At 53.1% G+C, this 18806-nt stretch overlaps 1 protein-coding gene across 1 annotated transcript; it reads left to right on the top strand.

Annotated features, from left to right (window-relative positions):
* The first annotated feature begins 634 nt into the window (after positions 1-634).
* LOC144942378 (bifunctional methylenetetrahydrofolate dehydrogenase/cyclohydrolase, mitochondrial-like) lies at positions 635-13884 on the top strand. The gene is made up of 7 exons (XM_078869202.1): positions 635-839; positions 6060-6367; positions 7531-7683; positions 8593-8700; positions 9353-9445; positions 10507-10632; positions 11545-13884. The coding sequence occupies exons 1-7, from the start codon at positions 709-711 to the stop codon at positions 11658-11660; spliced, it is 1035 nt and encodes a 344-aa protein (XP_078725328.1). The 5' UTR covers positions 635-708; the 3' UTR covers positions 11661-13884.
* Positions 13885-18806: the final 4922 nt, after the last annotated feature.

The following is an 18806-nucleotide window of genomic DNA, read 5'->3' as shown; positions in this document are numbered from 1 at the left end:
CTCATTATAGGAGTAAATGTTGCACGGGGGTCCCGGCACCTGAATCCCCCCCCACCCGAGCGGGGGCCCCGGCACCTGGATTCCCTAGCGGGGGCCCCGGCACCTGAATTCTCTCTAGCGGGGCCCCGGCACCTGGATTCTTCCTAGCGGGGCCCCGGCACCTGGATTCCCTAGTGGGTGCCCCGGCACCTGAATTCTCTCTATCGGGGGCCCCGGCACCTGGATTCTCCCTAGCGGAGGCCCCGGCACCTGGATTCTCCCTAGCGGGGCCCCGGCACCTAGATTCCCTAGCGGGGGCCCCGGCACCTGGATTCCCTAGCGGGGCCCTGGCACCTGAATTCCCACTAGCGGGGGCCCCGGCACCTGAATTCCCGCTAGCGGGGGTCCCAGCACCTGAATTCCCCCCTAACGGGGGCCCCTGCACCTGAATTCCCTCTAGCGGAGGCCCCGGCACCTGAATTCTCTCTAGCGGGGGCCCCGGCACCTGGATTCCCTAGCGGGGGCCCTGGCACCTGAATTTCCACTAGCGGAGGGCCGGCACCTGAATTCTCCCTCGCGAGGCCCCGGCACCTGAATTATCTCTAGCGGGGCCCCAGCACCTGAATTCCTTATCGGGGGGGGGGGGGGGCCCGACACCTGAATTCTCCCTAGCGACGTGGGGGCCCCGGCACATGAATCGTCGCCGGCTTGCTGCTCTGTGACGAGGACATGGCGCTCTGCTCGTCTCTCTGTCGCCGCGCGCTCAGGAGGATCCTCGCCCGCGGCGGAGGACGAGGAGGACAAGGAGGCGGCGGCGGCGGCGGGGGCGACGGCGCGAGCTTTCACGCGAGCGCCAAGCGGTGAGCAGCGGATAGAACCTGGCCCGGTGACCAGCGGACCCCATAGAGATGAATGGGATTGTATTCCGTAGAGCGGATGCGCGCGCCGGGCTATGGTGGGCGCGCTCTGATTGGCTGTTGGATGCCGCGCCGACTTTCGTTTTTTTTAGACGCGTTCCGATTGGTCGTGTTAGTTGCACGTGGTGCGTCGCGGCCAATCGGGTTGTGCACCCCCCCCCCCCCACCAAGAGCGACCGCTTGTGTGCAGTGGGGATTGTGATCGGAGCGCGGCTGATGAAAGAGCACCGGGGGTAGCGTCAGCGCGGCTGTGACCTCCGCGGGTCGCGCGACACCTCCACAAACATCACGCAGAGTTCATGTCGCGGCCCCATTCATTCAGTCATCTACTCCGTCAACATGGTCACCCGCTTCACTCCTCCACCCCCACCCCCCCGACAGTCTCACGCAATCGCACCCCTCACCCATCACTCATCCTCCACGTGCTCCGTTGTTGAACCGTGACACGGCTCACCCCCCCCCCGCTCTTGCCCACCATCACCTGCCTCAAGCCTCCCGGCACCCACGTGGCCCATTCATTCGTTCACTCACAGGTCACTCACAGGTCACAGGTCAGGAGTGAAGCGGGTGACCATGTTGACGGAGTTGATGACTGAATGAATGGGGCCGGGACATGAACTCTGCGTGATGTTTGTGGAGGTTTCGTGCGACCCGCGGAGGTCACCGCCGCGCTGACGCTACCCCCGGTGCTCTTTCACTCACAGGTCACTCACAGGTCACAGGTCACTCACAGGTCACAAGTCACTCACTCAGGTCACTCACTCACAGGTCACTCACAGGTCACTCACTCAGGTCACTCACTCACAGGTCACTCATTCACAAGTCACTCACAGGTCACTCACAGGTCACTCACTCACAAGTCACTCACAGGTCACTCACTCACAAGTCACTCACAGGTCACTCACAGGTCACTCACAGGTCACTCACTCACAAGTCACTCACAGGTCACTCACAGGTCACTCACTCACAGGTCACTCACTCACAAGTCACTCACAGGTCACTCACAGGTCACTCACTCACAGGTCACTCACTCACAAGTCACTCACAGGTCACTCACAGGTCACTCACTCACAGGTCACTCACTCACAAGTCACTCACAGGTCACTCACTCACAGGTCACTCACAGGTCACTCACTCAGGTCACTCACTCACAGGTCACTCATTCACAAGTCACTCACAGGTCACTCACAGGTCACTCACTCACAAGTCACTCACAGGTCACTCACAGGTCACTCACAGGTCACTCACTCACAAGTCACTCACAGGTCACTCACAGGTCACTCACTCACAGGTCACTCACAGGTCACTCACAGGTCACTCACTCACAGGTCACTCACTCACAAGTCACTCACAGGTCACTCACAGGTCACTCACAGGTCACAGGTCACTCACAGGTCACTCACAGGTAACTCACAGGTCACTCGCTCACAGGTCACTCACAGGTCACTCACTCACAGGTCACTCACAGGTCACTCACTCACAGGTAACTCACAGGTCACTCGCTCACAGGTCACTCACAGGTCACTCACTCACAGGTCACTCACAGGTCACTCACTCACAGGTAACTCACAGGTCACTCGCTCACAGGTCACTCACAGGTCACTCACTCACAGGTCACTCACAGGTCACTCGCTCACAGGTCACTCACAGGTCACTCACTCACAGGTCACTCACAGGTCACTCGCTCACAGGTCACTCACAGGTCACTCACTCACAGGTCACTCACAGTTCACTCACAGGCCACTCACAGGTCACTCACTCACAGGTAACTCACAGGTCACTCGCTCACAGGTCACTCACAGGTCACTCACTCACAGGTCACTCGCTCACAGGTCACTCACAGGTCACTCACAGGTCACCCACAAACTCGCCCCGTCGCTTCACGCGCCCGCGGTGATCGCGGCGACCACTGCAGAGCCGGCACTGCTGCCACCCAGCAATGCGAAGCCCCCCTGGGTTCGATTCCCGACGCGGGCGACTTTCTGCGTGGGGTCTTCTTGTTCTCTACGTTCAACCCCCTGTTGATTCCAAATCTGGCATCAGTTGTTGTCTATCACATCAGGTTTTTAAGATATAAAATATTGCATTTTCAATAAAAACTGCAGAAGAAAAATATTAAATAAATGTGGATATCTACATAAAATGATATTATAAACACACTATCCTAAAAATACAGCACCATATTTTAACACTAAAGCAGTCACTGACTCGCAACAACTTGCAATCATAAGTGACAGAGTTAATTTCGGGTAAAATCAATGAAAATGGGGTATGCCGATAGCATAAAAATGAGATGTGATAGAGCAAATCTGAGATCAGATTTGGAATCAGCACCCAAAAGTCCAGGCTAGAAAAAAATGTTTTTTTTGCTGACCAGTGTTATGCTTATGATGGTGACTGCGTTGTGTTGGTAGGGTGCCACCTGGTGGCCGAGAGCGGTGACTTCTCCCAGCCGCGGTGCGTTGGGCAGTGGCAGCTTCCCTCCAGGCGACGTGGCGCGTTACATAACACACGCGGGGTGACCACAGAGGCCGAAACGAACTTACAAGATGACACGCTACGTTCTAAATAAGCTTACAATGCGTCTCTTCAACGTAATCTATCCCTTCCACACGCAACAAAAATATACTCAAGTATTTATTTTTTTAACACAACCCATAAGCCCCCACGGCCTTAGTGAGAGTGTACAATTTTAGAAGCCACAACTCTATAAATGTGTGTTCTCCACAGCGAACAGAATGATTCTATTATTCTGTAGTGTGCATTATAGACTTGGAACCAGAACCCATATCTTGTCTTTAAGCATCTGGCAGGTCACCAGCATTGGTTCAAGTGAGCCTGACTCTTAACGGAATTTATATAGCGCCTTAACCAAGGCGATTTACAAAGAATTAACAACGGTACATATGGATGTGATGGGGGACATGAGGTGAATGAAAATAGATGAGAGGAAGCAATGAGCAAATCTGTGATGTGTCAATTCAGTGAAAGCAACATTGATGACATTAAATGATTATGATGAATGGATTGAATGGATGGGATTGATGAGTGATAGCCGTAGAATGGGAATATGAAGACGGAACAGTAACGGTGGTGGTTATGAAGAGGATATTGAGGGACGTAAGTGAGTTTTGAGTGTGGAACTCTGCTGCTGAATGTCTACGCGCGTTTAGAGTTTTGCTTGGTTTTAAATCACGCTGCTGGAATTGTGCGCTCCCAGAAGGCCGTGGGGCTGATGGGATGTGTGAAAAAAATACTTGGGTTTTTATGTGTGCAGGCGACTTTGCCTGGTTTCATGATTAGGTGCCCTTCTCCTCGCTTTTTGGAACGTTGATCACTTTTCCTTCGCCGTCTCTCCCCCGATAATAAACACGTCTCATCTCCATGTATATAGTGTCTGTTCAAAATGTTTAGCGTACTTCCCGACATGCAACAAACTTGACATTTACCATGTGGGTACTTTCCAGACTGTACACCATGCAAACATTATAAAAATACACTTTTGTATTTTTTTGGGGGGTTGGGGGGGCTCAATAATGCATATATGTTTTGCACGGCAAGTGAGCTGTGACGTCACATCTGACATGTGACCCGCGCATGTGGAAGCGTAACGTATTGTAGTGTCGTGGTTAGCGCGCTGCGCTACGAACCCGGCAACCCAAGTTCGATTCCCGCTCACGGCCACCACCGGTGACGATTATTTGAACCGCTCCTGGACCTCCCCTAGGTCGACTCAGCCTCAAACGAGTAACTGCTGTGGTGTGTGAATATCGCCACTGGGGAGACAAAGGCGGCCGGACGTGGTGAATCCAAGTCCCGGGCGAAGCCGGGTAGTACAGCTAGTGTTCTATAAGAATATCTCACAGTCACTGATCCCAAGCGATCATCACTCGGAGACCCCAAGGTGAATGGTAAACTACATCATTCATCTTGGGGCTCTATGGATGTGTAAGGGTCTCTGAGAGTCTATGGGTCTCTGAGAGTTTATGGGTCCCTGTGTGAGTCTATGAGTGTCTGTGTGAGTCTGTGGGTTTCTATGTAAGTATATGGGTCTCTACGTCTATGGGTCTCTGTGTGAGTCTATGGGTCTCTGAGAGTCTATGGGTCTCTGTGTGAGTCTATGAGTGTCTGTGTGAGTCTGTGGGTCTCTATGTAAGTCTATGGGTCTCTACGTCTATGGGTCTCTGTGTGAGTCTATGAGTCTCTGTGTGAGTCAGTGGGTACTCCACAAGTCTGCGTATCTCCATGTGAGGAGTCCAAGTTGTTTTTGTGTAACAAGGTGATAACGCAAGAGACCAGGATAGGAGTTCAATTTGCAAGGGTGATGACTTGGGTCACCGAAATGGCAAAAACAAAATGAAGTTAAATTTCGATTTAAAGCTTTCGTGACTGCAGGGATTCATCTTCTTGGTTCTTTCGGTAAAGTCACGTAGAAGGGAAGTAATAAAATAATAAAAATAAAACATAATAAAATAATTCTCACGACGTTTCGGCCACAACACAAGCAGCCGTCCTCAGGTGAAGACCAGGTCTGTCGGGGAGACAGCGTCTGAATGAACCACCACCACGCTTGGAGCGTATATTTAAGCTGGGTTGGAAGGGGGGAAGTGCGCCTTGACAAAATAATTTGCAGACATGATTCCTAGTAAAAAGGTTTCAGTTTTGTTACCAGAAAAAAGGGGGAAACACTCTATTCTTATATTTTGGTACTGGCAAAGGAGGTCTAATGATATAAATATCGGCCATTCTATAGGATTCGGGGCGGGGGGGGGTCAAACGTACATACGCAGGTGGAGGGGGGGGTGTAAAAAGTACGCGTGCGTACAGGGAGGGGGGTAAGGGTCAAGTTTTGACAGATTTTTGCCTACGTACTAAATGGATGGCCCCTCATCTTGCAGCCATGATTCAGTAGTGATTTAACTTATATACGAAGATGGTCTGGGTGGTACGGTGCTGGGTGTGTGTGCGATTAGCATAGTGCGGTGTGTGTAATTTGTTGCGTGTGTAAAATGGTGCAGCAGTGTGTGGTTCGGTGGGTGTGTGTGTGTGAGTGACGTGGTGCGGCAGTGTGTGGTGTAGTGATTGCGTAGTGTGCACGCCGCACGAGTGACGTGGCGCCTTGCCCGTGCGCGTGAGTAAACGCGACAGTGGCGTGGTCCGCAGGTGCGAGGCCGTGGTGATCTCGGGCGTGGAGCTGGCGCGTGCGGTGCGCGCCGAGGTGAGCGACGGCGTGCGGGCATGGGTGTCCGCGGGCCACCGTCCGCCGCACCTCGCCGTGGTGCTGGTGGGCGACGACGCGCCCAGCCGCACCTACGTGCGCAACAAGACGCGCGCCGCCGAGCTCGTGGGCATCACGAGCACCGCGGAGACGCGCCCCGCCTCCGTCTCCCAGGAGGAGCTGCTGGCGCTCATTCACCGGCTCAACGCCGACCCTGGCACCGACGGTCTGCTGGTGCAGCTGCCCGTGCCCGGTGAGTCGTCCGCACGCTCGCCCGCACGCTCGCCCGCACGCTCGCCCGCACGCTCGCTCGTTCACGTGTACGCATGGGGTACACACAAAGAGCCCCCATGTAGCCTTAACAGACTTTGGGGGCCGCTGCTGTTAGCGAACAACCTTTGAAATCCAGCACGGCACCACTAGGGGGTGGGGTGGCCTGTACCACATCCAGCCGCCTTTGTCTCCCGAGTGCTGTTGTTTAACATTCACAGCACCGGGTGCTCGATTAAGGCTGGGTTATCCTGGGGCAGACCCAGAACCGGTTTAGATCATTGTCACCGATGTTGGTTATGAGCGGGAATCGAAGTTGGGCCGCCGGGTTCAGAGGTGCAGTGCGCTAACCGCAGCACCACCACTCCCTTCATGGGTACACACACACTTACAGATACAACAACAACAACCGCCATTCGCCACTAAGTGGCGGTGACATCACCACGACACTTGTGCCAGGCCATGTGCACCTTGAGGCCACGTGAAGTGTCGAACGCCCGCTGGCAGGAGGTCACGGGGCAGACCCAGCAGGTGCCACGGGTCGACTGACCGAGATGACCGAGATGACTGGCTGATGCACCACCTGTGCCCCCTACTGTGCCAACTTGCAGTGCTTTAGCCAACCGGCGCTCCGCTCGTTGTTGTGAGCGACGCTCCTCCGCCCTCCGTTGTTGTTGGAGGGCGACTGCCTCCAACTGCCCAGTAGCGTCCTTCACGAGCCTCCTCCACAGAGGCCGATCTTGACACCGCTGGTACCAGTCATCGGCAAGTCCACTTAGCTCCACGTCCTCCTGTACTACATCACTCCATCTCTTCTCTAGCCCGTGCCACGCCCGTTTAGCCCCCTCGATCCGGCCGAACAAAAGCTGTTTAGGCATGCGGTGGCTGGGCATGCGGGCTACATGACCCAGCCAACACAGCCTTGCCTGCCGGAGGAGCTCACCGATGGGACTTTGCCCAGATCTTTCAAGGATTTGTGAGCTCCTCACACAATCCAGCCTGGTTAAACCCAGGATATAGATACATAGATACACCCAGTGAGGTTTCCAAATACAGACAGATACATGTGGATTCACGCGGCCACAGGGGCGTGTTGGTGTGACGCGGCGCGTGCTGGTCTGACGCCGTGCGTGCTGGTGTGCACAGACCACGTGGACGAGCGGGCCGTGTGCGACGCCGTGTGCCCGGAGAAGGACGTGGATGGGTTCCATGTGCTCAACGTGGGGCGGCTGTGCCTGGACCAGCGTGCCATGCTTCCAGCCACGCCGGCCGGGGTGTGGGAGATCCTGCAGAGAGCCGGTAACACCCACCACATGACCGCCGCCAAGCCACAACCACAGCCACCACGTTTTTGCGGCGGCGTGACTGGGTGTGTGACTGGGTGTGTGACTGGGTAGGTGTGTGGCTGGGCAGGTAGCTGGGTGGGTGGCTGGCTGAGTTGCTGAGTAGGTGTGTGGCTGGGTAGGTGTGTGGCTGGACAACTGGGTGGGTGAGTGGCTGGATTTGTGGATGGGTATGTGGCTGGGTAAGTGGCTGGGTAGGTGTGTGGCTGAGTAGGTGTGTGGCTGGACAACTGGGTGGGTGAGTGGCTGGATTTGTGGATGGGTATGTGGCTGGGTAAGTGGCTGGGTAGGTGTGTGGCTGGGCGGCTGGCTGGGTGACTGGCTGGGTGACTGGCTGGGTAGGTGTGTGGTTGGGTAGGTGTGTGGTTGGGTAGGTGTGTGGCTGGGTAGGTGTGTGGCTGGGTAGGTGTGTGGCTGGGTAGGTGTGTGGCTGGGTAGGTGTGTGGCTGGGTAGGTGTGTGGCTGGGAAGGTGTGTGGCTGGGTAGGTGTGTGGCTGGGTAGGTGTGTGGCTGGGTAGGTGTGGGGCTGGGTAGGTGTGTGGCTGGGAAGGTGTGTGGCTGGGTAGGTGTGTGGCTGGGTAGGGGTGTGGCTGGGTAGGTGTGTGGCTGGGTAGGTGTGTGGCTGGGTAGGTGTGTGGCTGGGTAGGTGTGTGGCTGGGTAGGTGTGTGGCTGGGTAGGTGAGTGGCTGGGTAGGGGTGTGGTTGGGTAGGTGAGTGGCTGGGTGACTGGCTGGGTAGGTGTGTGGTTGGATAGGTGTGTGGCTGGGTAGGTGACTGGCTGGGTAGGGGTATGGCTGGGTAGGTGTGTGGCTGGGCGAGTGGCTGGCTACGCGTGCGGTGCTGAGTTCTCTGTGCCCACTTGCAGGGATCTCCACGTTTGGGAAGCGTGTGGTCGTGGCTGGGAGGAGCAAGAACGTGGGGATGCCCATCGCCATGCTGCTGCACACAGACGGCTCGCACGAGCGCGCCGGAGGTGCGCGCACACATGTGTACACACACATACACACGTGTACACATGTGTACACACACATACACACGTGTACACACACATACACACGTGTACACACGTGTATACACACATACACGTGTGCACACGTACATTCAAACACGTACATACAAACACAAAAATCCCCCTTCTAGCCTTTAACAGGCTGTTGGGGAAAATACCGTTAGCGAGCACCTATGAAGGCGGGAGCGGCACACGAGGGGTTGAGTGAACAACACCACGCCCGGCCGGCTTTGTCTCGCCAGTGGTGATGTTTACACACCACACAAGGTACTCATTTGAAGCTGAGTCGACCTAGCAGAGGCCCAGAAGCGGTTCAAATCATCGTCACTGTTGTTGTTGGCCGTGAGCTGGAATCGAACTCTGATCGCCGGGTTCGTAGCGCAGCGCGCTAACTGCTGCACTCCCACGTGTGTACAGAAACAAGAACAGCCTCCATTCGCCACTAACTTATGGTGACATCACCACAGCGCTCACTGCTCACCCATTGCCCCCCTCCTCACCCTCCCTCACCCTCTCCCCCACTGATCACACACCTTCTCAGCGTCACCCACATCCTCTCCTCACCCTCTCCTCACCCCCCCCCTCCCTTGTCCCTCTCCTCCCCCTGCTGACCCAGGTGATGCGACAGTGACCATCACGCACCGCTACACGCCCAAGGAGCAGCTCAAAGACTTCACGCTCATGGCCGACATCGTCATCATGGCTGCTGGTGATACGCGCACACACACACATGCACACGCACGCGCACCCACATGCACACGCACACACGCACACGCACCCACATGCACACGCACCCACGCACACGCACGCGCACCCACATGCACATGCACCCACGCACGCGCACCCACATGCACACGCACCCACGCACGCGCACCCACATGCACACGCACACACGCACCCACGCACGCGCACCCACATGCACACGCACCCACACACGCGCACCCACATGCACACGCACCCACGCACGCGCACCCACATGCACACGCACACACGCACCCACGCACGCGCACCCACATGCACACGCACCCACGCACACGCACGCGCACCCACATGCACACGCACACACGCACGCGCACCCACATGCACACGCACGCGCACCCACATGCACACGCACCCACGCACACGCACCCACGCACACGCACGCGCACCCACATGCACACGCACCCACGCACACGCACGCGCACCCACATGCACACGCGAACGCGCGGACGCACGCACACGCGTGTGTTGCGTTGCGTGTAAGGTGTATATACCCCGGCAATTTCCAGGAATGTGTCTAACATGTGCCGTATGTGTATCGCGTGCATGTGTTAGTACACTGTTTGTGCCACCTGTGTACCACATGTACTATGGGGGTGCCGTGTGTGTGTACCACGTGTGTGTGTGCCGTATGTGTGTGTTATGAGTAACGTGTGTGTGCCATGTGTGTTATGAGTAACATGTGTGTGAGTGGCAAATGTGTTGTGAGCAACGTGTGCATGTGTGTGCCACGTGTCTGTGTTATATTGTGTGTGTGTGCCTTGTGTGCGTTCCGCGCATCTGTGTTTTGATTAACGTGTGTGGCATGTGTGTGCACCATGCGTGTGTGTTATGAGTAAAGTGTGTGTGTGCGCATGCCACGTGCATGCGTGTTATGAGTGACGTGTGTGTGTGTGCGTCATGTGTGTGTGCGCCACACGCTCGTATATTATGAGGAATGTGTGTGTGCCATGTGCGTGTGTTATGAGTAACGTGTGTGTGTGTGCGTGTGCGTGTGTGCCGCACACCCAGGTGTGCCGGGGCTGCTCACGGCGGACATGGTGCGCCCCGGTGCTTGCGTCATCGACGTTGGCATCAACCGCGTGGTGGACCCGCACACGGGCCGGGCGCGGCTCGTGGGTGACGTCGACTTTGAGGGTGAGCCCGCCGAGATGCAGGCAAAGCTCCCCCGTGTAGGCCGCACGGCCTGCCGGAGCAAGTACCGTTAGCGAGTAGCAGTGCCTAAGAATGCCGGCACGACGCCTCCTGTCTCCTGCAGTGCGGATGGTTAATGCACACTGCCTCGCGAATTTCTTTAAGGCCAAGTAGACCTAGATGAAAAGGTAACCAGGTAGCCCCCTCCCCCACCTTGCATGCTGGCACGGCACACGAGATGGGGGGGCGGGTGGCCAGCACCACGCCCGACCGCATTTGTCAACCCAGTGGCGATGTTTACACACTGCACCAGGTACTCATTTGAGGCCAAGTCGATCTAGGGGAGGCCTCTGAACCAAGTTCAGATAATCTTCACTGGTGTTGGCCATGAGCAGGAATCGATTTCGGGTTGCCGGGTTCGTAGCGCAGTGCGCTAACCGCTGCACTACCGCTCCCTACACGCGCACGTGTACACATGCGCACACAGAACAGAGGTCGCTAACGGGTTTTGATTCCTTACCCGTACCCGGCCACACCAGGGTCGCAAACGGGTACCCGTACCCGTACCCGACCCGTACCCGGCTGGGTACAGGTAGGGTACGGGTATCGGGTACCCGATTGCGACCTCTGGGATGAAGCCATGTTGCAGGCGCGGGTGGGTTGATTCTAGGAACTTGAATTGTGAGAAGAGACAAGACGTTGGGAAATGAGTGACAAACGGTGACTCACCAGTGACTCACGGCCTACCCGTACCCGTACCCGGCCGCACCAGGGTCGCAAACGGGTACCCGTACCCAGCCAGGTACGGGTAGCCAGGTATCGGGTTGGGTACGGTTATCGGGTACCCGGTTGCGACCTCTGACACACAGAGCCACAGGACTTGACCCTGCCTCTCCGTGCTCCCCCCGCCCGCAGGTGTGCGCCGTGTGGCAGGCCACATCACCCCCGTCCCGGGCGGCGTGGGGCCGATGACGGTGGCCATGCTGATGAGGAACACGCTGCTCGCAGCCCAGAAGGCTCTTGTTTATTGACATCGCCTCTCTTGCCACTCATCGTCATCATCATCATAACCGTCATTCTACACCACCGTCAACGCTATCACCACCGCTACCACCACCGCTACCACCAATACTGCTGCTGCCATCACCGCTACCACCACCACCACTATCACCACCACCACTATCACCACCATCACCACCATCACGATCACACACTACCGCTTCTACCGGTACCAGCACTGCTGCTACTGCTGCCTTCAACACTATCAACGCCGCCGCTACTGCTGCTGCTACTGCTGCTACTGCTGCTGCTGCTGCTATCACCACCGGATTGCGGTGGCCGAGGCTGCCCGCCCTGGTTCTACCCCCGGTGTTCCCTGTTGCATCGTCGTGTCGACTCGTGGATCTTTGGGCCCCTTTGGAACTCTCTGGACCTCTGTGGTGCTGACCTCAGGGTGACACTACCCAGGGTCATTCTGGGAAAGCAGAGACTCGAGCCAAGACGGCCGAGCTGGTCTGGAGCATCGCTGCTGCTTCCATGGCGACCGCACCATCACCGTGGTGATCGTCATGGTGAACGTGTTGTCACCAAGGCGTCGCTGCTGTTGCTATCGTCAAATTATTGTCGCCGTGGTGACCGTGTCGTCACCATGGTGGATGTGTTTCTATGAAGGGGATTGCTGCTGTTGCCGTGGGCTAATTGCCGCCACCGTGATAACCGTATCGTTACCATGGTTATCTTGTCATGATGAAGGCGTCGGTGCTCTAATAATCATCACCTTGACGACCATGTCATCACCACGGTGACCATATCGTCACCATGGTGACCAAGGCGTCCCTGCTGTTGCTGTGTTTTTATCATCGTCATTTTGGTTACATTGTTGTTTCTATGGTCCGGCTGTCTTTGTGGTCTCTCTAATGTATTCATCGTCTTATTATCATCATCATCACTATGGTAATATTGTCATCGCCATGGTTATATCGTTTTTGTGGTCGTATCAACGTCTGTGGTCCAATCATCATCATTGCTATGGTAACATCTCTACCCTGGTTACATAATTGTCTTTGTAGTCCTAGCATCGTTGCCATGGTTGCATTATTGTCCCCGTGATGACATCATCGCCATTCCGACATCATCGTCACCTCGTTTACATCGTCTCTCTGGTCACATCATCGTCGTCACCATGGTTACATCGTCACCATGGTTACATCGTCACCATGGTTACATCGTCACCATGGTCACATTGTCAACATCGTCACATCATGTTGATGTCGTCATCTCTCTGTGTTGTGTTTTGAATGCGGTGCCAAACAATTGTACTCTGCGTACTCTCAGAGTCCGTGTACTCACGTACTCCGTCGCGACACTCCACGTTACTGTGCCAGCATACGTGTTTTATATATATGCAATGTATTTATTGAGACTGGCACGTGTGTGTGCACGCGGTGCATGTGTGTATCGCGTGTGTGTATCTTGTTTTACATGGGAGGGGGAGGATCTGTGTGTGTGTGTGTCCCCTCCGTCTGCTTTACCGGAGTCACACAACGTCGCATATCCGACCGTAGCTTCTCCTCCCTGACCGATTGACTGCCCCACGGGCCAATCGGCCCAGTGCAGTATGCGCGCGCGTAGCAGAAAATAATGTTCCAAAGATGTTCAGTCATACTCCTTTGGTTTTTTCGGTAAAGTCGCGTAGGTAAAAAAAAATGAAAACTCAATTAAATCACGACGTTTCGGGCGCAACACAAGCGTCCTTCTTCAGGTGGGGACAACGTAGCGAAAGCACAAACGCTTAAGTGTGTCTCAGAGATGGCTGTGACGAGGGATTGTATCGTCGCGGGGCATGGAGAGAGACACACAGACATTCTTATACCTACGTGACTTTACCGAAAAAACAAAGAGTATGAATCCTTGCAGTCACGAAAGCTTCAAATCTAGAATGTTCAGTCATACGACCGTCGCGTAACCGCCCTGACCAATTAACCGCCCTGACCAATTAACCGCCCTGCACCTCGGTGCAGTGTTATTGACTGTGCTGGCGTTACGGTCGTCTTCAATGGACGTTCACAAATCCGCCCATACCGCAGTCGGATATGCGACGATGTATTGTGCCGCGTGCAACATAAGATGCAAGAACCACGATAATCGTGTCGTCCGGATTTTGCTAAACATCGTTGCTCATTGTTTTCTTTTATTTAATATGTATTCAATAACGAAGACAGTACATGAAAGTTCCAAATAAAAAGCCAGTTATACGTTCAACATGCTTCTTCCCCCGCGTCATCGTCAGAGGCAGGCTGGACTGTTGTCGTGAGTTTGATTCATCATTGATTGGTGGTTGAGGCCGCGTGATGACCTGGCCATCATGTATGTTATACGCGTTTCAGATCATCATGATTGTGAAATTCCTGGCAGGCTTGCGACACTCACCTCCTAATCACTCGTGTCACTACTACCGTGTTGAGGACTGAGTCTACCAGACACTGACTCTTTCGTCTCATCCACCACGCTGTTCAACCACCACACTGCAGGTCACAACAACACACCCACCCACTCACCCATCCACTGGCCCACTCACCCACTCACCACACTGCAGGTCACAACAAGACACACACCCACCCACTCACTCACCCACTCGCCACACTGCAGGTCACAAAAACACACGCACACTCACCCACCAATCCACTCGCCCACTCACCCACTCACTCGCCACACTGCAGGTCACAACAACACACGATCTCACCCACCCATCCACTCGCCCACTCACCCACCCACTCGCCACACTGCAGGTCACAACAACACATTCACTCACCCACCCATCCACTCCCCCACTCACCCACCCACCCACTCGCCACACTGCAGGTCACAACAACACATTCACTCACCCACCCATCCACTCGCCCACTCACCCACCCACTCGCCACACTGCAGGTCACAACAACACATTCACTCACCCACCCATCCACTCGCCCACTCACCCACCCACTCGCCACACTGCAGGTCACAACAACACATTCACTCACCCACCCATCCACTCGCCCACTCACCCACCGACTCACCACACTGCAGGTCACAACAACTCACCCATCCACTCACTCACCCACCCATTCGCCACAATGCAGGTCACAACACACCCATCCACTCACTCGCCCAATCACCCATCCACTCGCCCACTCACCCACCCACTCGCCCACTGACCCACTCACTCACCACACTGCAGGTCCCCCTCACCTCGCTTTCTACGCCTCTCGTACTGCTCCACTTGAGAATTCTCTCCTCCCACCACCGTCTCTGTAACCCAAGTTAATAACCTCGCTTAATTACAGAAACATTGCTACACTCGTTATCTATTACCACTCCGATAGTGCTGTTTGTTGCTGGCCCTTGGCGTATCAGGCCTATGGGGCCCGTGCTCGGCAACTTTGTTTTAAAAATAATATTCAGTGAACTGCAGCTGAAGATTTCTAGATTTGAAGTTTTCGTGACTGTTTTTTTCGCTAAAGTCACGTAGGTGAAAACAAAATAAAAATAAAACAACTAAATTAAATCACAGTGATTTAATTTAGTTGTTTTATTTATTTTGTTTTCACATCCGTGACTTTACCGAAAAAACCAAAGAGCATGAAGGACCATTTCCCGAAACGTTACCACCTATTACACGTTATTTTCCTTTTAAGTCCCTTCAAGGGTTCACGTTCAGAATCAAAGTCTTTATTTCGACAGCAGGAGGAATCCGATTAGCTATGAAGCTCATTTTTCACAGATCTCCAGTAGGGGTGGGTCAGAATGTGAGAACAAACGATACAAGTGTCGGAAAGGTAAACAAATAAAATCTTACTATTTTGTTTAATCAGGTAAAGGCCACGGAGTATTTGAGCTTTTTCAGAAGTGACCTGGCCACAAATGATAGCTCAACGACATGGCGTATGTACACATTTATAGCAGTCAAATCATCTCAATATTGTCATCCAAACGCACGTTTCTAAATCTAGGGGGAAAAATCGGAGGACCCGGATGAAAAAAAAATCCACGGGACCACAGGGAGAACATGCAAACTCCAGTGTTGGGATCGAACCCACGACCTCCTGCATACCAGTCGATGAATTTAACATCACACCACCATGGCGCCTCTTAAATAAAAAAAAATTGGTTCAATTTGCATTAGTACATCAATTTCCACGCTTAAAAAAGGCAGTAAAACAACAGCAAAAAAAACAGTCCTAGACCACACCAAGACAACACACAGTCCCTCAATAAAATCGCACGTTAACACATTGTCTTGCGGAGGGAGCTGGTAGGAACGTTGGGTTGCTCGGTCAATGGCCAGGGTCAACGGCGGCGTGGTGTATTCCGCAAATATGCCCGACTGTGAGGGCGGGCACAAGCCGGCGTGAGTAGGTTAAAGGTTGAGTTTTATAAGGGCACCAAGGGGTGACCAGCCCCTCCCCACCCAGCCCCTTCCCACCCCTCCCACCCCCCACCCAGCCCCACCCTCCCCACCCAGCCCCTCCCCACCCAGCCCCTCCCCACCCTCCCCACCCAGCCCCTCCCCACCCTCCCCTCCCCACCCAGCCCCTCCCCACCCTCCCCTCCCCACCCAGCCCCTCCCCATCCTCCCCACCCAGCCTCTCCCCACCCTCCCCTCTCCACCCAGCCCCACCCCTCCCATTGTTGGATTCACGACGGACGGACGGACACAATAATCCCCTGTGGGCTGGTGGAACCAGGTGGTTCCTACCAGTATAAAAAATAGGTTCAATTTGTATTAGTACATCAATTTCCACGCTTGAAAAAGACAGTAAAACAACGGCAAAAAACCAGTCCCAGACCACACCAAGACAACACACAGTCCCTCAATAAAATCGCACTTTAAAACTGAACTATCGAGTTGATTCTATGTGACCTGCAGATGAGAGCTTGGAGAGACCAGGATAGAGGAGTCTCTTTCGCAAAAGTGACTCTGGGTCACCAAAATGACAAAAAACAATAAAACATAAAACAAAGTACGTACGTATGTACGTTGACCTTCTTTTGCACCGTACGTAGCCAACCGTGCTAATCGGAGGTGCGAGAATTAATCTCCATATATATAAAAGTCAAAGTTGTGATTATGTGTGTCTGTTCAAAATGTTTAGCGTACTTCCCGACATGCAACAAACTGGAAATTTGCCATGTGGGTACTTTCCAGACTGTACACCATGCAAACATTATAAAAATACACTTTTTGGGGGGGGGGGGAGCTCAATAATGCATAATGTTTTTGCACGGCCAGTGAGCTGTGACGTCACATCTGTCACGTGACCCGCGCACGTGGAAGCGTAACGCATTGTAGTGTCGTGGTTAGCGCGCTGCGCTACGAACCCGGCGACCTGAGTTCGATTCCCGTTCACGGCCACTACCGGTGACGATTATTTCAACCGCTCCTGGGCCTCCCCTAAGTCGACTCAGCCTCAAACGAGTAACTGGTGTGGTGTGTGAACATCGCCACTGGGGAGACAAAGGCGGCCGGATGTGGTGGATCCAAGTCCCGGGCGAAGCCGGGTAGTACAGCTATAGCTAAAAATAAATCAGAACAAAAAAACAACTGTGTGATGAGAAATCAATAATTCTGCATGAACGTAAATGAATGTTATGTCACAAATTCACCCTTCGAAATGTAAGCATTGACACAGTGCAAGGCCATGCTCCAGGGCTGGTTGGGGTGTAGATTAACCTGACCCTGTCATGATAATGTGGAATCTTCCCACCGTAAGCAAACAAAATTATTGTAATTTTTATTTCGATTTAAAGCTTTAGTGACTGCAGGGATTCATATTCTTGGTTCTTTCGGTAAAGTCGCGTAGACGGGAAATAATAAAATAAGAAAAAGAAAACGTCGTGAGAATTGTATTGCTTTCTTTTTTTTCTTTTTTTCTTTCCCTTCTACGTGACTTTACCGAAAGAACCAAGAATATTAAAGACTTGTAATATATTTTTTTTTACTCGTAGGCTTTCGCGACCAATTACACCTAGCACCATCAAGCTGTCTCCTGATGATGCTGGTTGTAGTTACTGGCGAAACCTCGGACTCGAATTGTAAATGCTGTGGGTTTACTCTCCAACACACCAGTGTGCTGTTCAAGTTTCATGTATTAGGTATAGTCCTGTGAGCCATTCGGCTCTTGAATCGGGTGCAACCGCAACAAACAAAAAACAAAAACACGAACAAGAAAACATCTTAAAGTGACTAAGTGACTATGTACAAACAGAAAATCCAAGAAAAGACAGCAAAATATTGCAGAAAAAGCACCGTACACCAACGCTGTGTGCACAAATCCCAGTGGGATGGAAGTCAAACAACAACAACCACAAGGCAACTTAGATTAAGGCCATCAGTCTAACTCCGTACTACAACAAACAAACATGGCAAACCAAAACACTTTTCGAAATCACCAAAATAAAGCCATGAAAGCAATGAAACAGTGATCATAGGAACAATGATGGAATTCATCTTCTTGGTTCTTTCGGTAAAAGTCACGTAGAAGGGAAGTAATAAAATAATAAAAATAAAACATAATAAAATAATTCTCACGACTTTTCGGCCACAACGCAAGCAGCCGTCCTCAGGTGAAACCAATTTTCACAATAAACGACATAAACAACATGTACTACCAAAACCCTGCAGCAGAGTAACGAATTGGCATGTTTTGTTTACGTAACAAACCTTACTAATTGTCTGTGTCGGGTGGTGGCGGCTCTAACGACACATTTATATATTTACGTGATCTAACCCCTAAAAAAAAACTCTAATATGGATATTTGCTTTACTTCTAGATTTGAAGCTTTCGTGACTGCAAGGATTCATATTCTTAGGTTTTTTTCGGTAAAATCACTTGATACAGCTATCGTGCTGTGACGGTTCCACCTGAAGACGGAAGCTTGTGTTGCCTCCGAAACGTCGTGATTTTTATTTTTTATTTTATTTTTATTACTTTACTTTGATTAATTTTAATTTTTTACCTACGTGACTTTACCGAAAAAACCTAAGAATATTTGCTTTACCGTTGGGCGTCGAGTTTGGATAGACCGCGTGGCGCACGTGGTGGCGTCACGTGATCAGACTCGAGAACAATAGGGGTGGGGGGGGTCCAGGGGGGTGGGAGGGGGAGGTTGCAGCCTGGGCGGGGGGTAGGGCGTGG

The sequence above is a fragment of the Lampetra fluviatilis genome, chromosome 27 (assembly GCF_964198595.1).
Source record: "Lampetra fluviatilis chromosome 27, kcLamFluv1.1, whole genome shotgun sequence".
Taxonomy (NCBI): domain Eukaryota; kingdom Metazoa; phylum Chordata; class Hyperoartia; order Petromyzontiformes; family Petromyzontidae; genus Lampetra; species Lampetra fluviatilis.
This window is presented reverse-complemented; position numbering and strand designations above follow the sequence as displayed.

Excerpts from the sequence above, each read along its gene's own strand:
- LOC144942378 (XM_078869202.1), top strand. The coding sequence starts at position 709 with ATGGCGCTCTGCTCGTCTCTCTGTCGCCGCGCGCTCAGGAGGATCCTC. Across the intron at positions 8,701-9,352 it reads CTCGCACGAGCGCGCCGGAG|GTGATGCGACAGTGACCATC; the intron begins GTGCGCGCACAC and ends CTGCTGACCCAG. Across the intron at positions 10,633-11,544 it reads GGGTGACGTCGACTTTGAGG|GTGTGCGCCGTGTGGCAGGC; the intron begins GTGAGCCCGCCG and ends CCCCGCCCGCAG.